The sequence below is a fragment of the Paroedura picta genome, chromosome 2, assembly GCF_049243985.1.
Source record: "Paroedura picta isolate Pp20150507F chromosome 2, Ppicta_v3.0, whole genome shotgun sequence".
Taxonomy (NCBI): Eukaryota; Metazoa; Chordata; class Lepidosauria; order Squamata; family Gekkonidae; genus Paroedura; species Paroedura picta.
Window position 1 is genome coordinate 173,040,917 of NC_135370.1, and position 20,102 is coordinate 173,061,018.

General features: G+C 50.3%; 1 protein-coding gene across 2 annotated transcripts in view; it reads right to left on the reverse strand.

Moving 5' to 3' along the window:
- Positions 1-20,102, reverse strand: part of BRF1 (BRF1 general transcription factor IIIB subunit) — a 307,644-nt gene that overhangs the window by 171,546 nt on the left and 115,996 nt on the right. For both annotated transcript variants that reach the window (XM_077323870.1, XM_077323871.1), the window contains exon 6: positions 2,983-3,132. In XM_077323870.1, the coding sequence (XP_077179985.1) occupies positions 2,983-3,132 (150 nt within the window). The remainder of the gene's footprint in view (positions 1-2,982; positions 3,133-20,102) is intronic.

The following is a 20,102-nucleotide window of genomic DNA, read 5'->3' on the forward strand; positions in this document are numbered from 1 at the left end:
CCGCCGGGCACTTCGGTTTCGTAAAATCCTGGAAGTTGGCCCGGCGGCGGTTTTGGTGGCCCAGTCTGCGGCGGGACACAAAAGCTTACGTCAGTGGTTGTCCTGTCTGCCTGACCTGCAAGCCGGGGGTTGGCAAGCCGAAAGGTCTGCTGCACCCGCTCGAGGTCCCGACCCGGCCGTGGTCAGTGATCTCCATGGACTTTATAACAGACTTGCCTCCCAGCAAGGGGAAAACGGTGATCTGGGTGGTGGTAGATCTATTTTCCAAACAGGCCCATTTCATTCCTTGCGCCAGTGTCCCCAGTGCTTCACAGTTGGCTCGGATGTTCCTGGATCACGTGTTCCGACTGCACGGGCTGCCGGACAAGGTGATTTCCGATCGGGGCTCACAATTCGTGTCCCGGTTTTGGCAAGCTTTCCTGCGCCTGTTAGACATCGAGCAAGGGCTGAGCTCCGCTTACCACCCCCAGACGGACGGGCAGACCGAGCGGGTTAATCAAGTACTGGAGCAGTACTTGCGGTGTTTCGGTTCCTATCATCAAGACACCTGGGTGCCCCTGCTCCCCCTGGCCGAGTTCGCGTACAACAACGCAGACCACAGCAGCACGGAGATGTCGCCTTTTGCCGTCGTCTACGGGACAGACCTGAGACACTTCCCGGAGCTTGGAGAGGTCCCCGCCCGGGAATCGGCCGACCTTCGCGAGTGGGGGAAGCGTGCCGGGAGCTGCTGGAAGTCGCTGCAGGAGCAGCTCCACAAAGTCAAGGCAGCGCAGAAAGAGGACGCCGACCGGAAGAGACGACCAGCTGAAGAGATCCGACCGGGGGATCGAGTTTACCTTTCCACCCGGAACCTACGGTTGAATTTGCCCAGCAAGAAGCTAGGCCCTCGGTTTTTGGGGCCTTTCGAGGTCTTGGCCCCGATCAACGAAGTTTCGGTCAAGCTCAAGCTCCCCAAGAACCTCCGGCACATCCATCCCGTCTTTCACGTGAGCCTTCTAAAAAAAACTCCGGACGGTGACGTTTGGCACCCCGTGTTTTCCCCGCCAGCGCCCGAGGTCCTGCCGGGGGGGGAGCACCACGAGGTGGCGGATATCCTGGACTCTAGACTCCACAGGGGGAAGTTGCAGTACCTCGTGGAATGGAAGGACTTCGCTTTGGGGGACCGGGAATGGGTCTGGGCAGCGGACGTCCTTGCGCCCCGACTCACTGAACGTTTCCACAAGCGGTATCCTGGCCGTCCCGGGGGGTTGGAGAATGGACCTTTGGGGGGGCAGAATGTCGTGGTTCGGTCCTTGGTGGCTTGGGAACCGGACCGAACCCCGCCATCAGAGGCGCCCGCGATCACGGAGGTAGGGCATGGTGATCATAGGCAAGCCGGCAGCTGGGCGCCCCACCCGATCGTTGAGGTGGCAATGGCCGCTAAAGAACCTCAATGTCCCCCTTTTGACAAGGGCCCGGAGATGGCCCTTTGTTCCAGGAAAATGGGCCATCAGGAACCCCGGAAAACCTCGCATATGTGCATGAGTCATGATTGTATCAGCATGTTCCCTCCGCAAGTACTGGGTGGGGCAATACAGCCTAAGGAGGTGGGTTTTGTATAAAAGGGAGCTTCCACCTGGAGTTCGGTGGAAGCTCTTACTCCATACCAGCGGACTCCACGTTGCTGAAATAAAGCTTGTTCCTGTTGTATCGTTCACCAGGCCTGGCGTGACGTTTTCTTCAAAGGGGCACCCTGTTTTTTCAGTTAGCAAGCGGGTCCCCGACACCTATCAACCTCCTTTTCTCCAGGCTGAACATTCCCAAGTCCCTCAACCTATCTTCATAGGGCTTGGTCCCTTGGCCCCAGATCATCTTCGTCGCTCTCCTCTGTACCCTTTCAATTTTATCTACGTCCTTCTTGAAGTGAGGCCTCCAGAACTGCACACAGTACTCCAGGTGTGGTCTGACCAGTGCCGTATACAATGGGACTATGACATCTTGTGATTTTGATGTGATGCCCGTTGATACAGCCCAAAATGGCATTTGCCTTTTGTACTGCTGCATCACACTGCCTGCTCATGTTTAGCTTACAATCCACAAGTACCCCAAGGTCTCGTTCACACACAGTGTTACCTAGAAGCGTATCCCCCATCCAGTAGGCATGCTTTTCATTTTTCTGACCCAGATGCAGAACTTTACACTTATCTTTATTAAATTGCATCTTTATTAAATTGCACGAAGCCAAACCTTCCCCTGATGTTGCCTGCTGGCTCTAGGATTCAGAGGATGACAGCCTCTGAATGTGGAGGTTCCCCGCAGTCACCATGGCTAACAGCCACTGATAGACCTCTCCTCCATGACTCCTTCTCATCCCCTTTCAGAGCTGCTTATTCCTGCGGCCGTCACTCCATCCTGTGGTGGTGACTTCCACATTTCAATCGCTCTCTGTGTAAAACAGTATTTCCTTCTGCCCTTCTGACCTACTAGCTGTCATCCTCACTGGGTGAGCCTCAATTCTAGCAGTTGGGGAGAGGGGGAATATTTTCTCTTTGCCAGCTCTCTCTGCTCCATACATAACTTCACAGACCTCTATCATGTCCCTCTCTCAGTCTATTCGGTAGGACCTGTCTTAAAACGGATCGAATCATTTTGACTCTGTTTTCTACAGAACTCTCTGACGTGATACCCTTGGGAATCTCGTGCTCCGTGCTTCTGGGAATTCTGGCACGTGGATTCATCTGCTAGAAGTATGTGTGTTATCCAGGCACCATGCCAGGGACTGAACTATGATAATCTCAGAGCTCCTTTCCCACTCCCTTCATTCTGATACTTTGAAGATCCTTGTTTATCCCAAAGGCATGAGATTCTACGAGTGAGAAGGTGCAGCCTGTTCTCTCTTTCGCAAAATGGAGTGTGAAAACGGAACTGCGTCCCAAGCAGAGTTCAAATGATAGCGTCCAAATGCTAGCGACCGCTCAGCGCCTTGAACCGTTCAAGACATACCTGCTCCACATAGGCCCGACGGCCGGCGCCCCGTATGCATCCAGTCCCTCTTCATCTGCTGCAGCAGCCTCAGGGCCGTCATGGAGACCTCGTGGTTCTTATCCCCAAACTCCAGCATGTGCGCAAAACGAGGAATATATAAGCATGGGTCTGCAATAAAACGAGAGTCTGTTATAACCTCTCCCGGCCTTCATCTTTCTAAATGTGCCTCTCTGCAGCCTGAACAACTGTGGTTTCTCAGTCCTCAGACATTCTTAGATAATTGTAAGCTGCTTAGAGACTCCTAGTAGTGAAAAGCGGAGTATAAAAACAAGCTCTTATTCTTTATTTAGGTTGCCAACTCCAGGTTAGGAAATTCCTGGACATATGCAGGCGAAGGCTGGGGAAGACATTTATATGGGAGAGCTGATCTCTGCAGTCTGGGGAGACATTTATATGGGAGAGCTGATCTCTGCAGTCTGGAGATTTGTGATTATTTCTATTATTTATTTTATTGTTTGTATACCACCCTCCCGAGTAAAAATTTCAAGAGTTCCCCAGGCTGCGCCTGGAAGTTGGCTACCTTATTGTCCCTCTATTTAATGTATTTGGACAGAAGAGATCCGTTTGAAACTATGGCTAAGGACCAAACGTGGATAACATGGGAAAGGTGCCAATCGGTCTCCTGGCTGGAATTTCTTTGAATAGAGAACAACTGCAAGAATTTCTTCAGTGGACCAGAGGAGCAGCGGGGGAGAAGCTGCTTGGTGCTTTTCTCTTTCTATCACTGCCCACTCAAAATCCCCTTCCCACGAGTTTCTTTATCAGCCACATAAAGAAATGTGTATCTTCTCCCACAGCAGTAAACCACATGAGCATAAGAAGAGCCCTGCTGGGTCAGATCAATAGTCCCTCTAGTCCAGCATCCTGTCTCACACAGGGGCCAGCCAGTTCCTCTGGAGGGCCAGCAACAGGGCAGAGAGGCCGAGGCCTTCCTAAGGACATCGGGAGAGCCCTGCTGGGTCAGACCAGGGGTCCATCCAGTCCAGCCTCCTGTCTCACACAGGGGCCAGCCAGTTCCTCTGGAGGGCCAGCAACAGGGCGGAGAGGCCGAGGCCTTCCTAAGAACACCAGGAGAGCCCTGCTGGGTCAGACCAGGGGTCCCTCCAGTCCAGCCTCCTGCCTCTCACAGGGGCCAGCCAGTTCCTCTGGAGGGCCAGCAACACGGCAGAGAGGCCGAGGCCTTCCTAAGAACATCAGGAGAGCCCTGCTGGGTCAGACCAGGGGTCCCTCCAGTCCACACTCCTGTCTCACACAGGGGCCAGCCAGTTCCTCTGGAGGGCCAACAACAGGGCAGAGAGGCCGAGGCCTTCCTAAGAACATCAGGAGAGCCAAGCTGGGTCAGACCAGGGGTCCCTCCAGTCCACCCTCCTGTCTCACACAGGGGCCAGCTAGTTCCTCTGGAGGGCCAACAACAGGGCAGAGAGGCCGAGGCCTTCCTAAGAACATCAGGAGAGCCCTGCTGGATCAGACCAGGGGTCCATCCAGTCCAGCCTCCTGTCTCACACAGGGGCCAGCCAGTTCCTCTGGAGGGCCAGCAACAGGGCAGAGAGGCCAAGGCCTTCCTAAGGACATCAGGAGAGCCCTGCTGGATCAGACCAGGTGTCCATCTAGTCCAGCCTCCTGTCTCACACAGGGGCCAGCCAGTTCCTCTGGAGGGCCAGCAACAGGGCAGAGAGGCCGAGGCCTTCCTAAGAACATCAGGAGAGCCCTGCTGGATCAGACCAGGTGTCCATCTAGTCCAGCCTCCTGTCTCACACAGGGGCCAGCCAGTTCCTCTGGAGGGCCAGCAACAGGGCACAGACACGGAGACCATCATAAGAACGTAAGAAGAGCCCTGCTGGATCAGACCATTGGTCCATCTAGTCCAGTATACTGTTTTACACAGTGGGCAACCAATTCCCCAAGAGGGCCAACAACAGGGCATAGAGACTGCCGCCATCCCCGATGTTGCCTCCTGGCTCTGGGGTTCCCTTTGTTTCTCTAGATGTGGAAGTTCCCCTCAGCCACCATGGCTAGTATCCATTGATAGACATACTCAATGAATCCATCTAACCCCCTTTTAAAGCTATTTATCCCTCTGGCCATCACAACATCCTGTGGAAGCAAATCCCATGTTTTAATCACTCTCTGTGTGTCACGGGGGAGAGGCTGGGGCTCAGCAGCAGAGCGGCCTGCAGAAGACCTCAGGTTCCATCCACACCATCTCGAATGAAGAACCTGGCAGCAGGTGATGGGAAAGGCCTCGGAGTGCCATTGCCAGTCGGAGGAGACAATGCTGATCTTGATGGCCCCATGGTTATCTGTATCTGTTTTCTCTTTCCTGTTCCCTGTAAATCTCCCTGAGCCTTTAGGTGAGGGTGGTATATAAATATATATGGATGGATGGATGGATGGATGGATGGATGGATGGATGGATGGATGGATGGATGGATGGATGGATGGATGGATGGATGGATGGATGGATGGATAAAAGGAAGGTATGATTGGATGGATGGATGGATGGATGGATGGATGGATGGATGGATGGATAAAAGGAAGGTATGATTGGATGGATGGATGGATGGATGGATGGATGGATGGATGGATGGATGGATGGATGGATGGGTGAGTGGGTGGAGGGAGGGAGGGAGGGAGGGAGGGATGGATGGGTGAGTGGGTGGATGGATGGATGGATGGATGGATGAATGGATGGATGGATAAAAGGAAGGTATGATTGGATGGATGGATGGAGGGAGGGAGGGAGGGAGGGAGGGATAAAAGGAAGGTATGATTGGATGGATGGATGGGTGAGTGGGTGGAGGGAGGGAGGGAGGGATGGATGGATGGGTGAGTGGGTGGATGGATGGATGAATGGATGGATAAAAGGAAGGTTTGATTGGATGGATGGATGGATGGAGGGAGGGAGGGAGGGAGGGAGGGAGGGAGGGATGGATGGATAAAAGGAAGATATGATTGGATGGAGGGATGGATGGTCAGGTTCAATATAAGGCTAAGCCATGTGTTCGTGTGGTAGGCCGCTTTCCCACATGCTGGATAACGTACTTTCAATGTACCCTCAGTGCACTTTAGCAGTCATTTATTCCGTGTTGCAAAGGGATTAATCCTGTGCTGCAAACAACCACAAAAGCTAGGGCTGCCAACTTCTAGTCTAGTTTAGAAAAGCCAAAAGGAGAAATGAGTGAAGTTCCAGGCTAATAAATTTATTCAACCAAGTTTTTGCCGTTTTATTATTTTCAACCAACAGGGTACAGTCAGAACGGGAATCCGTATATTCAATGCCCGCTTTCAAGATCACAATGTTTCTTCAGTGGCTTATCCTTCAAGCCTTTTAATGTTTCAATAAAGCAACTCCGGTTATTCCAAGTCTGATATTTTTAGACTAGGGGATAAGCCTGTTGCATTCAGGAATACAATGGATGCTAGCTTGGGGTGGGGGAGAACTCTGCAGATGGCCTCCCCCTCTCCCCAGGACCTGGAAAGGCTGCAGGCCCCTACGCAGGGAACTCACCAGCAGGGGCAGCTCTCATGCAGCAGGGATTTGCAGCCTCTGAGGGAAGTAGAAGGAAGAGGGGTGGTCAGGTGTGGGGGATAGAAGCTGATTGGCTGGCTGCTAGACTGACAGGCAAGCCAATTGGAGGAGGCACTAGGGGCGGGACAGCTGCCCTGAGTGGGTGTTAAGAACTGAGTGGCATTTAAGCCATGAGACCAGCTCCTCCTCCAAGGCCTTACCAGAAATATTAAGTGGAACAGATGGGCCATTAGCTCCACAATACATCAGAGGATCCTAAGGGTGCCAGGGACTTGTGCTACAGTGTCCTTAGGAGCCCCCGATGTATCGTGGAGCTGATGGCCCATTTATATTGTAAGAGCTAAGAATAATAGCCTTGGAATAGCTTGAGATGCTATACTGAAATATTGAGGGATCAGCCACTGAAAAAAGGTTGTGATCTGGAAAGCGGGCACTGAATATCCGGAACCCTGTTTTGGCTCTACCCTCTTGGCTGAAAATAAGAACACGGCAAAAACTTGGTTGAGTCAATTTATTAGCCTGGAACTCCACTCAGTCACTTCATCTTTTGACTTTTCTACTCCGTGGAACCAGCTTGCCTTCTTGATTCCTCAACTTCTAGGTGGTGCCTGGAGATCTCCCGGGATCAGAGCTGGTCTCCAGAAAACAGAAGCCAGTTCCTTTGGAGGAAACAGCAGCTTTAGAAGGCAGAACTCAATTCTCCTCCCCAACTCACGCCTTCCCCAGGTTTCCCCACTCCCAAATTTCAAAGAATTTTCTGAACCAGGACTGGTAACCCTAGCAAAAGCCCATTGAAATTTTCTAACAGGCATTGACTCACTCATTCACTCACTCACTGATTGATTGATTGATTGATTGATTGATTGATTGATTGATAAACCACTCCTCTGTTACCCGTTTCAGGATGATTCATACAAGGGGATCTCAACCTTTCAGAAGCCGCGACCCTTTAATACAGTTCCTCATCTTGTGATGATCCCACCCATAAAATTAGGCAAAGGTTCTTTCTTTCACAGAAATGAAACTGAACCTGACCAATGGCGGGAAGATCCATTGTTCGTGATTGTATATAAATTGTTTTTTTTTCCCCTGGGGTTTCCCAGTTCAGTTCTGCCTCTTGTCCCACCACGTCGATCTCGCTCTTTTCCGCTGCTTCAGACAGACAAACGTTCTATCTCGATCTACCCCGCAAGGCTGTTGTGTGGATAAAACGGAAGAGGAGGGATGTCGGCCACTTCGGGACCCCCTTGGAGAGAAGGGCGGGGTATGAACCGAGTAACGAAAACCAATGATTTGGAAGGACAAAAACTGAGTCCAGGAGGAGGAGAGGCAACAGTGGCAGCGCCCCCCTGACCAACCTGCTCGCCCTGCCGCGATCCCTGTGAAAGGGTCATTCGACCCCCCAAAGGGGTTCTGACCCCCAGGTTGAGAACCACTGATTTACACGAATCTTAAAAAAAAAAAACTTAATAAAAGATAAGATAAAAACCAGATTAAGACTATATAAACACAACTCCACACTGTTGCATAAATTTGGGTTATTAAAGTCAGGTTGTAGCCAGCAGATGTTAACATATAGGGAGGGGAGGGCGGGTGAGAAAAAGGAGGGCAGAGGGGCCAGGAGAGAAGCCTGATACTGCTATGGTTGTTATCGAGTGATTTATCTATCTTGTTGTTGTTGTTAGTTGCAAAGTCGTGTCCGACCCATCGCGACCCCATGGACAATGATCCTCCAGGCCTTCCTGTCCTCTACCATTCCCCGGAGTCCATTTAAGTTTGCACCGACTGCTTCAGTGACTCCATCCAGCCGCCTCATTCTCTGTCGTCCCCTTCTTCTTTTGCCCTCGATCGCTCCCAGCATTAGGCTATTTATCTATCTAGCTGGCCTCAATCATAGGCCTGGCGGAAGAGCTCCGTCTTGCAGGCCTTGTGGAACTCGGATAGTTCCGACGGTAGAATAAACTCAGCCACTCGAGCTGGGAGGCTTGTTCCGTGCGTCACCTGGCTGATGTCTAATTTGACCTTTAGGTCCCCTATGCAAAGCATTCTCTGAGGAAGCGGCTGCTCTGCTGCTACAAATCCGGAGGGGAAACAGCGGCAACCTATTTCTGCCAGCCCGGAAAACTCCTTTGCCTCAACAACCAGGTTTCATGTCATTCCCGTAGGGACAGCAGCACAAACATAGCAGCGGGGAAACGGGGAATGGGCACTGGAACATCTGTCGGCCAGCTGCGTCTGCCTGCTGCTAATTGGTCGTGTTTTGATGGCGGAGGGTTGGAAGCTTCCTGGATAGGGTTGCCACCTCCAGGGGCAGCCTGGAGACCACCCAGTATTACAATTGATGAAGGCAGGGGCTACTTTGGAGGGTGGACTTTATGGCAATTTTACCTTGCTAAGGTCCCTCTCCATGCCTTCTTAGTGTAGTGGTTAGGAGCCAGCTTGGTGTAGTGGGTAGGAGTGCGGACTTCTAAACTGGCAAGTTGAGTTTGATAGCCCACTCCCCACATGCAATCAGCTGGGTGGCCCTGGGCTCTCCACAGCACTGGTAAAGCTACCTGCCCACCCACAGTGACTTTGTGGGGGCTCTCTCAGCCTCCCCTCCCTCACAAGGTGTCTGTTGTGGGGAGAGGAAAGGGAAGGCGATTGTAAGCCGCTTTGAGACTTCTTCAGGTAGAGAAAAGCAAAATATATGAACCAACTCTTCTTCTTCTTCAGTAATATCAGGGCTCTCTCAGCCTCCCCTCCCTCACAGGGTGTCTGTTGTGGGGCGAGGAAAGGGAAGGCAAATGTAAGCCGCTCTGAGATTCCTTCGGGTAGAGAAAAGCAGCATATAAGAACCAACTCTCCTTCTTCTTCTTCTCACACCTCCCCAGGCTCTACCACCGAATTTCCAGGTATTTCCCAACCTAGAACTGGCAACCTTACACCTGGAAGGTCATACATGGTGGAAAGGCAAAGCTAAACAAAAATTTCACAAAATTAAGTTTTGTCCCCTTTTCTATCCTTGGACAATAGGAGCATCTACCCATTCAACCCACAGTGGGTTAGATCCAGTGCCGATTTCCAATGGCGGAAGGGATTCCTATCAGCAGGACAGGAGTTTCTCGCTCTCCCCCATCCCACTGCAGCCCAAAATGTGACTTTATTTATTTTTATTTCAAGTGCCGCCATCCCACAATGGCTCAGAGCTGTCGACATACGGTTCAATTTAACAATGATTAAAAGCCAACTTAACAATAACAACATTTACAATACAGTATAAAAACATAATAAAAGACATCAATAGCCAGTTCAGCAGGTAGCAGCCTCCCGATTATTTGCTGCCCGTAAATCTCCAGGGAGGTGATTTTGCATAACAACAGTGAGTCGGAAAAGAATGTACCGCAATCTCACATCGGGTTTTCAAGGCAAGAGACAAGCAGAAGGGTTTTGTCCTTGCCTTCCTCTGTGATGCAACCTTTTTCTTTCCTGGTGGCCTCCCATCCAAGCAATAACCTGGGCTGAATCTGCACGGAGCTTTTATTCCAATCCCAGGTCGATTCAATCCCTGCCGTCTCCACTGAATGAGATTTCCATTTTGATTTGGGGCGATTTAAATTTTCCCTCTGCAACATGAATGACTGATCCGGAGTCACCCTGCCTTTCCCCTGCAAAAACCTGAAATGGATATAACCCTCAATATTGGAAAAATCGGCATGAGAAAGTGTGCAGCTTCTTGTCCCAAGGAGCCTCCAATGCTGTAGAAAAGCCCTGATTGGCCATGGTGTCAGTTCAAAGGCTTCCACATTCCCAGGCTGCAAGCTTGCCTTAAAGGGGATGCCCTACCTCCGCTTGGCAGAAGCTACAGAAGCCCTAGCTTCTCTTGGTAGAGATTTGTCTCTTGGTCCCCCCCCCCTGCTGTCTCCAATCCTCTCCCCCCCCCCTTTTTCAGGAAAAGAAAGAAAGAGGCTCCTGCTGTGCTTGACTCCCCCACCCCTTTCTGAGCTTCCCTAACCATGTGCAGAACACTTATCTGTTTCAATGGGAAGGGGGGGGGGATAGAGGAAGACCCGAGTTCAAATCTATCTGGATTCAGCAGGATCCACAATGGAATAAACAAAATAAGTGCAGATCCAGCCCAGGGCTGACCCTTCACAATTCCCAGGCTCTTGTCAGATCCAGCAAGCCTGGTCTGTTAGGCTGCAAGACAGCCATTGGAACCCACCCACCCCTTCTCCTGCTGGGCGTTCAGGCCTTTATCTCCCATACACACCACCAAGTCTTCTTAGTGGTTTCTCGATGACATATAAAAACACCATGTCAATGTTACCGAGGCACACAAAGAAATGACATGAACTTCTGACTGCCATAGACTGTGATGGATACTTGCAATAACCAGGGCAGCAAAAGATATTGCCAGGGTGTCTGGGGGGGAAAGGGGTGGGCAGCTCGGACCGGGAAGAGAGAGAGGCCGGAGGTGGAAATATTCTTGTCAAGTCCTGCCGCAGGGAATTCTCTTGTGTCTGCGAACCTTCCCATATCAGGAGACGTTTCCTATCAGGTGTTCTCTCGCTCAAGAAAAGAAAGGCCGATGTCCCTCGGCGATCCGCCAAAGGACAATTGTGTCTCACTTCTGAGAAAAAAGAATTCTGATAACAATCCACTTCAATTCACAGCTTTAAAACGTGATCCCCGATCAATTCTATCCGCCTTTGTCTTCATCTCACAAAGTCGGCAGTTAAGTCGGAAAGACGGCCCCGTCTAGGGGAGGGAAGGCAGTTCCATGGAGGGTGGAACCAAAGCATTGAGAGGAATTCCCAAAATGCCTCTGAAGCAGAGTTATTGGGTGTGCAGGAGTCACAATTCGGATCAGGACCGTGGCAACTAGGGAGCAGGGCTTTAAGCTTTCTCCCCCATGACGTCCCCAAACCTGAAACTGCCCTGAGAAGTTGTCTGCCTTCTTTGGGGGAAACTTACTGGTACGGCTAGGATGGCCAACCTCTAGGCAGCAAAACAGAGGAGAACATCCCAGGGCACCTGGAGATCTCCCGGAATTTCAACTAATCTCCAGACAACAGAGATGAGTTCACCTGGAGAAAACGGCAGCTTCGGAGGGTAGATTGTGTCATTATCGCCTGTTGAGGTTCCTTCCCTCCCCAAACCCTGCCCTCCCAAGACTCCACCCCTAAAATCCCCAGGAATTTCTCAGTCTGAAGTTGTCAACTTGAATATAGTGCAGCTTATGTAGAATCACCAAGCACACGAACAGAACCTTCAAAGTCTCAGCCTGTTTGGCTCTAAGGAGCACAGACTAAGGGTCTCAGATATTTTCTGCCTTCCCCCAAAGCATCCACCGGCCCTTTCAATGGACAACTCCACAAGCAACAGAGGTCCATAGAAGGTTGTCTCCAGAAATCCATTTTGGAGCAACACGAGGCAGGCTGGGCTCTTTACTCTTAGAAGCTTCCTCGGGATATGGAGAGACATGGACCGATTCTGCACGAGAAATTCAGCCGAGGCCAGTGCTAGTCCGGTTGCAGGGCTAATGCCCACTTCCAGATGACCACCAACCTGGGTCCGGCCCAACTCAGGCCCTCTTAGAACTCACAGTAAAAGAACACAGGCTCTTCCACATCCCCTTCCTTGCTGCGGGCACCCTTACCCGAGCCTATGTCGGGCCAGGTACATCTGGCAGGGAAGAGTCGGGCCAACCTAGCTCCTCCCCTGACTACAGAATCACAGGAGGGACACAATGCCCCAGGCAGTTCCATGGTACCACCTGGGGCATTTTTATTATTCTTTTTAAGAACGTATTGGGTTGTAAGAGAGATTGTGGGAGATTAAAACTCGGATAATATTGCCATCTTTTAATGTATTTAGGAGATTCTTTTGAGGCTATATTGTATTTTTATTGTTTCATTGTGAACTGCTGCAGCGGTATATAAATCTAAAAATCTAAAAATAAATACGTAAATAAAGCAACACCCCATTCTTAAAAACCACAAATGTGCCCCCCACCACCACCCTGGAAGCCTTATCAGGAGGAACAAATCCAGGGTAGACCAGGGACAGCAGAGAAAATGTTCTTCCATCTGAAGCCGGGAAGAGGCAGAGTAATCTGCCCCAGCCAAAATACCGTACCTTTGTGATCTACTGTTAAAATTAATAAAGAAACAGAGAGTCGTTTCAAGACTGGACTCCTTATTGTATAGTAGTTTTACAGATCTTTCTGTCTTCTATGCTTCTGTTTAACCGGTTGGATTCCTTTTGCACTGGGCAAAACACCCAGCAGCAGCCTGGCCCAGCACCTCCAGTGCGGAATGGGTTCTGGTGGCTCAGTGGAACAGCATCTGCTTGGCATGCAGAAGGTCCCAAGTTCAATCCCCGGCATCTCCAGTTAAAAGGCTGAGTTAGTGGGTGATGGAAAAGACTTCTGCCTGAGACCCTGGAGAGTAGCTGCCTACCAGAGTAGACCAGGCTTCATCAAACAGGGGCTTGTGAAACCCTGAGGATTCCAGATGGCCTTGGCATGGTTGCCAAATGGGGAGGAGTTAATTAATTTTTAATACATATTTTAAATCGGTTAAGCATTCATCGGGTCATATGACCCCATATGGTCACACTGACTCATCCTCCCTCCCAAAATGGCTGACGTGCCTGGGGGAGTTGGGTTGGGTGTGTACAAAGTTATGGTTCCCAACCGTATTCTGCTCCATCATGCACCTTCTTGGCTTTCTCAAAGCTTGAAGAATGATTCAGGGGTTTCTCAAAGTTTGAGTAAAGCTGGAGTACACAACGCTGACCTTCATGGACCAAGGGTCTGATCCGTTCTAAGGCAGCTTCATGCCTATAATATGCCGCTCCCGTAAAAATAACAGCTGGTCGAGGCGGGACAATCACACGGGCGTAATTAAAATTCCAAAATCTATTGATTCCTCTGTATTGATGGCTGTTGAGTTACTTGCAAATTCCTCATTCAAAGCTCCATCTTCAGCATGCGTCACAATGTAAATTTGTATGCTTATTTGTTCTCCCACCTATACCGAACGCTGTGCAGCCTCCGGACCACCAATGCGCAAACAAGCAATAAAGAGGTGCCACGTAACAGCTGTACTGAAGCCATTTTCTGCGGGATATTTTCGGATCAAAATGAAAAGGATTACATAAACAGCGCTCCTTCAGGGGGGCAATTTCAAATCAAGCAAACCTTTTCAAAGGCTTTGTTCGACACTTTTCTATGCTCTTCGGGAGACAGAAAGAGAACCGTTTTTCTCATTTCCCGCCAGGTAAATTGTTAACTCTTACTGGCGACTTCCTCGGCCGCTGCCCTGCCTGAGACTGCCGGTTAATAAAGATGAGTTGCTGCAATTAATGAAACTGGTGTTGCCACCGCACAAAAGTGCTACTTCCATTTATTCACACCGCGTGAAAACGTGACGATGCATATTCACTGAATCAACGAGAATGACAGAACTCGAGAATTAAAGCTAAAAGAGTTCCACACGCCAACCCAGGAAGGGGTTCTTAATTTTTAACAAAGGAGTTAAATTATCCTTTTCCTTGAACTGCAAGGTTAAATGGCAGTTTTAGAGGGGGAACAAGACATATGCTGCAGTTCACTAGGGAGGCCAGCCCCCTAGTGGGACCTGGGGATCCCGTGGAATTACAGCTCATGATGGAGATCAGTCCTCCTGGAGAAAATGGAGGAATGGGAAGGTGGATTCTGTGACCTTGTGCCCCATTGAGGGCCCTGTCCTCCCCAGGCTCCATCCCCAAATCTCCAGGAGTTTCATAATATGTAGCTGGAAACCCTAACCCCTGATACTATCCCTCCATCCATCCATCCATCCACCCACCCCTCCGTCTATCATCCATACATTCATCCACCCACCCATCCACCCACCCACCCATCCATCCATCCATCCACCCATCCCTCTATCATCCATCCATCCACCCACCCATCCATCCATCCATCCACCCACCCATCCCTCTATCATCCATCCATCCATCCATCCACCCATCCATCCACCCACCCACCCATCCATCCACCCATCCCTCTATCATCCATCCATCCACCCACCCACCCATCCATCCATCCATCCATCCACCCACCCACCCACCCACCCACCCATCCATCCATCCACCCACCCATCCACCCACCCACCCATCCATCCACCCATCCCTCTATCATCCATCCATCCACCCACCCACCCACCCATCCACCCATCCATCCATCCATCCATCCACCCACCCACCCATCCATCCATCCATCCACCCATCCCTCTATCATCCATCCATCCATCCACCCATCCCTCTATCATCCATCCATCCATCCACCCATCCATCCATCCATCCATCCATCCAGGGATTTATATACCACCCCTCTCAGTTGCCCGCCTCAGGGCAGTTTACATAATCTGTTCCACATAATATATTTTGGGTAAGGCCTTGGAGGAGGACAGTGGTCTCATAGCTTAAGTGCCACTCAGTGCTTAAAACTCACTCAGAGTGGCTGTCCCGCCCTTGAGTGCCTCCTCCTCCAACCGGCTTGACTGTCTGTCCAGCGGCCAGCCAATCGCCTTCTGTCTCCCACCCCTGACCACCCCCTCCTCCTTCCACTTCCCTCCGAGGCTCAGAGGCTGCAGATCCCTGCTGTGTAAGAGCTGCCCTTGCCAGTGAATTCCCTCACAGCTGCCTGTAGCCTTTCCACCTCCCTAATCTATCCCCCATTGTATTCCTGAATGCAACGGGCTTGGCCCCTAGTATAAATACAATAATGATCCATCTATAAAACCAGGTTAAAAGTTATATAAAACCATACGTTAACACTGTTGCAGCCAACCTGATTTCTGAGGTCAGTTATAGCCTATTAGAAAGGGGTCGAAGGAAGAAAAGAGGGCAGAGGGGGCAGGAGAGAGGCTCAGGATTTGGTACAGATATTATTGCGCTGTACACCTGCATGCCTCTCTGGCCTTGACCTTTGACCATATTGACTGGTCTGCCTTTTTTGTTGAGAGTAAAAGCAGGCTGCAGAGTGTAAATCAAGTACAATTAACCAGACCAGGCCCTCCAGTGAACGGTACAAGAGGATCTGGATGACAGAAATCTAGAACAGAGTTCAAACATAGCATGACCTTTCAATACTATACAAAAAAGCAACTGCCGAACTGCTGGGGGGGGGGGAGGCACACCCGCGCCTCCCTCCCCCCCACCTCAGCCCAGTACCGAGGGTTTAATGGCCCAGTACCAGTCTGCAGCCCACCCCTGATCAATGCAGGATCAGCCTGAAGCATCCAGGAGAAGAATCTGCCCAGCCGCTGCTTGAAGACGGCCAGTGAGGGGGAGCTCCCCACCTCCTTAGGCAGCCCCTTCCACGGCTGAACTAGACTCCTAGAATCCTAGAGTGGGAAGGGGCCATCCAGGCCATCCAGTCCCACCCCCTGCTCAGTGCAGGATCAGCCTCAAGCATCCAGGAAAAGGATCTGTCCAGCCGCTGCTTGAAGACCGCCAGTGAGGGGGAGCTCCCCACCTCCTTAGGCAGCCCCTTCCACTGCTGAACTAGACTCCTAGAATCCTAGAGTGGGAAGGGGCCCTCCAGGCCATCTAGTCTCAATACAGGACCAGCCTCAAGCATCCAGGAGAAGAATCTGTCCAGCCACTGCTTGAAGACCACCAGTGAGGGAAAGCTCCCTACCTCCTCAGGCAGCTGACTCCACCACTGAACTACTCAGACTGTGAAAAAATATTCTCCCAGTATCTAGCTGGTATCATTCTACATGTAATTTAAAACCATTACTGTGGCTCCTCTCCTCTGCAGCCAAATGGACCTACTTCCTGCCCTCCACCAAGTGACAACCTTTTAAATATTTTCAAAGACCTCCTGATGGCACCTGGTTCTGGGCCACTGTGTGACTCAGCGTGTTGAACAGGTAGGGCCAATGGCCTGATCCAACATGGTTTCTGTCTGGAGCAGTGATGCTCTGTCTTCTTGGTGCTTGCAGGGACAAGAGTGGTAGGGTTTCTGGAGTTCTGGCTCCACTGGTGGACCTCCTGATGGCCACTGTGAGAAACAGAGGGTTGGGCTGAATGGGCCATTGGCCTGATCCAACATGGGTTCTTTTAGGTTCTTATGTCTGGGGAACTGATGCTCTGTTTTCTTGGTGCTTGGGGGGCAACCGTGGGAGGGCTTCTGGAGTTCTGGCCATGCTGGTGGACCACCTGATAGCACCTGGGTTTTAGCCAGTGTATGACACAGAGTGTTGGACTGGTTGGGCCAATGGCTTGATGCAATGTGACTTCTTTTATGTTCTTATATCTCAGGAAGTGATGTTCTGTCTTCTTGGCCCTTGGGGGCAAGACTGAATAATAGAATCATAGAATAATAGAGCTGGAGGGGACCTCATGTGTCATCTAGTCCACCCCCCTGCACTATGCAGGACGCTCACATCCCAATCACTCATCTACTGTAACCTGCCACCCCTTTGCCTTCACAGAATCAGCCTCTCCATCAGATGGCTATCTAGCTTCTGTTTAAACATTTCCAAAGATGGAGAACTCACCACCTCCCAAGGAAGCCTGTTCCACTGAGAAACCGCTCTGTCAGGAACTTCTTCCAGATGTTTAGATGGAATTTTTTAAAAATTAATTTCATCCCATTCATTCTGGTCTGTCCCTCTGGGGCAAGAGAAACTCTGCTCCATCCTCTATATAGCACCCTTTTAAATACTTGAAGATGGTTATCAGATGCCCTCTCAGTTGTCTCCTCTCCAGGCTAAACAGACCAAGCTCCCCCAACCTTTCTTCATACGTCTTGGTCTCCAAACCCCTCACCATCTTTGATGCCCTCCTCTGGACACCTTCCAGTTTGTCAACATCCCTCTTCAATTGGGGTGACCAAAACTGAACACAGTACTTCAAGTGAGGCTGAACCAGAGCAGAGTAAAGCGGTACCATCACCTCCCGTGATCTGGACACGATACTCTGTTTGATATAGCCCAAAATCCCATTTGCCTTTTTAGCCACCGAGTCATACTGCTGACTCATGTTCAATGTATGGTCTACTAAGACTCCTAGATCCTTTTCGCACATGCTACTGACAAGACAAGTCTCCCCCATCTTACATTGGTGTATTTGGTTTTTCCTACCTAAATCCAGAACTTTACATTTGTCCCTATTGAACTTCATTTTATTCAGTTTAGCCCACTTCTCAAGCCTATCAAGATCATCCTGTATTCTGATTCTGTCTTCTGTTGTGTTTGCTACCCCTCCCAGTTTAGTATTATCTGCAGATTTAATAAGTATCCCCCCCTAATCCCTCATCCAAATCTTTTATAAATATGTTGAACAACACGGGCCCCAGGACAGATCCTTGGGGTACTCCACTTGTCACTCTTTTCCAAGAAGATGCTGACTGGGAGAGTTTCTGGAGTTCTGGCCCCACTGGCACCTGATGGCCCCTAGGCTTTGGCCACTGTGGGACACAGAGTGTTGGATTGGATGGGCCACTGACCTACTCCAGTATGGCTTCTCTTATGTTCAGTAATGTTCTATATTCTTGGTACTTGGGAGGGCCACAGTGGGAGGACATCCAGAGTTCTAGCCTTGCCTGGTTGACTTTCTAATGAAGAAGAAGAGTTGGTTCTTATATGCCGCTTTTCCCTATCCGAAGGAGGCTCAAAGTGGCTTACAACCCCCTTCCCTTTCCTCTCCCCACAACAGACACCCTGTGGGGTGGGTGAGGCTGAGAGAGCCCTGATATTCCTGCTAGGTGAGAACAGTTTTATCAGTGCCGTGGTGAGCCCAAGGTCACCCAGTTGGCTGCATGTGGGGGAGCGCAGAATCGAACCCGGCATGCCAGATTAGAAGTCCGCACTCCTAACCACTGCACCAAACTGGCTCTGGGCTTTAGCCATGACACCTGGGCTTTAGCCATTGTATTTCACAGGGTGTTGGGCCAATGGCCTGATCCAACATTGCTTTTCTTATGTTCTTGCATTCTTGATTCATCCAAGCTGATATTGTCTACTCAGACTGGTAGTGACCCTTCGGGGTCTGAAGCAAATAATTATAGGCAGCCACAAGAAATGGCTACAGCAATATCAGTGGAGGGAAAAACCACTATGGCATAGATGGCAAAACCAACCAAAAAAATTCAAAGGTGCATATAAAAGTTGTCTTCTTTTTTATTCCAATATATGACAAGGTTCCAGTATTGAATATCTTGCTTCACCTTCGCTTTGTCATAGCATATTTCATCAGCAGAGACAAAAATTGCAGCTCCCAAGTGGTATAGTAAACCTGCATTGAATGGATCCATGCAAGCAAACTGGATCGGCCAGCTTGATGTAGTGGTTAGGAGCGCTGACTGGCGAGCCAGGTTTGATTCCATGCTCCTTCACATGCAACCAGCTGGGTGACCTTGGGCTCATCACAGTCCTGATAGTGCTGTTCTGACTGGGTACTGTCTCAGTCTCACCTCCCTCACAGGATGTCTGTTGTGGGGAGGGGAAAGGGAAGGCGACTGTAAGCCACTTTGAGACTCCTTCGGGTAGAGAAAAGCGGCATATAAGAACCAACATTTTTTCTTTTTCTATGCCACATTGCTTTCCCCCTGGCCTCTAAGGCAGAGGTCTTTCACACCACACACAAAGTCACCGTGGGAGGGCAGGTAGTTGTGAGCTCCTGCATTGTGCAGGGGGCTGGACTAGATGACCATGGAGGTCCCTTCCAACTCTTTGATTCTATGAATCCTTAGGGTCTGGGCCAGTACTAGGTTGGCCTGCCTTGACAGGTCACCAGTGACAACATCCCAATTTCCATTGGCCATCTTTGGTCCACCCACTGGGATTGTGTGGGATATATATTTCTCCCTGGTTTGGGTTAGAATCAGAATCATTGAATAGAGTTGGAAGGGACCTGATGGGACATCTAGTCCAACCCCCTGCGCTATGCAGGTTGAGTCTTAGAATGTTTTTAACGGGTTAATGGGGATTTTATTTTTATTGTATGGATCGTGTACCAAAATTGTAAACCGCCTCAAGCCAGCTCTGGGAGCGGCAGTCATACAAATCCAAATAAACAAACAAACCTCCTACTGTAACTTTTAACTGGAGATGCCAGGGACTGACCCAGGGGCCTTCTGTCTTTCCTCATTCCTACCAGGTATGTTAGTTCCCAAATAAACATTTATCTACTCTTTAATCAGGTCGTGTGCCGTTCCTGAGTCAGTTCCTCTGCCAACACAGTCTTCCCCCTTTCTTGCTGCCTTCAACCTTTCCTAGCCCTGTCTGTCCCAGTGACTCTTCACATAGAATCATAGAGTTGGAAGGGGCCATACAGGCCATCTAGTCCAACCCCCTGCTCAACGCAGGATCAGCCCTAACCATCCTAAAGCATCCAAGAAAAATGTGTATCCAACCTTTGCTTGAAGACTTCCAGTGAGGGGGAGCTCACCAGCTCCTTAGGCAGCCTATTCATAATGCCTGCATCTGGACACTTTAGCTTTGAGGAAGCCGCTCAGGCTGGATTTGATCTCGAGCCAACTGGGCAGTCCGCAGTAACCGGCCAACCT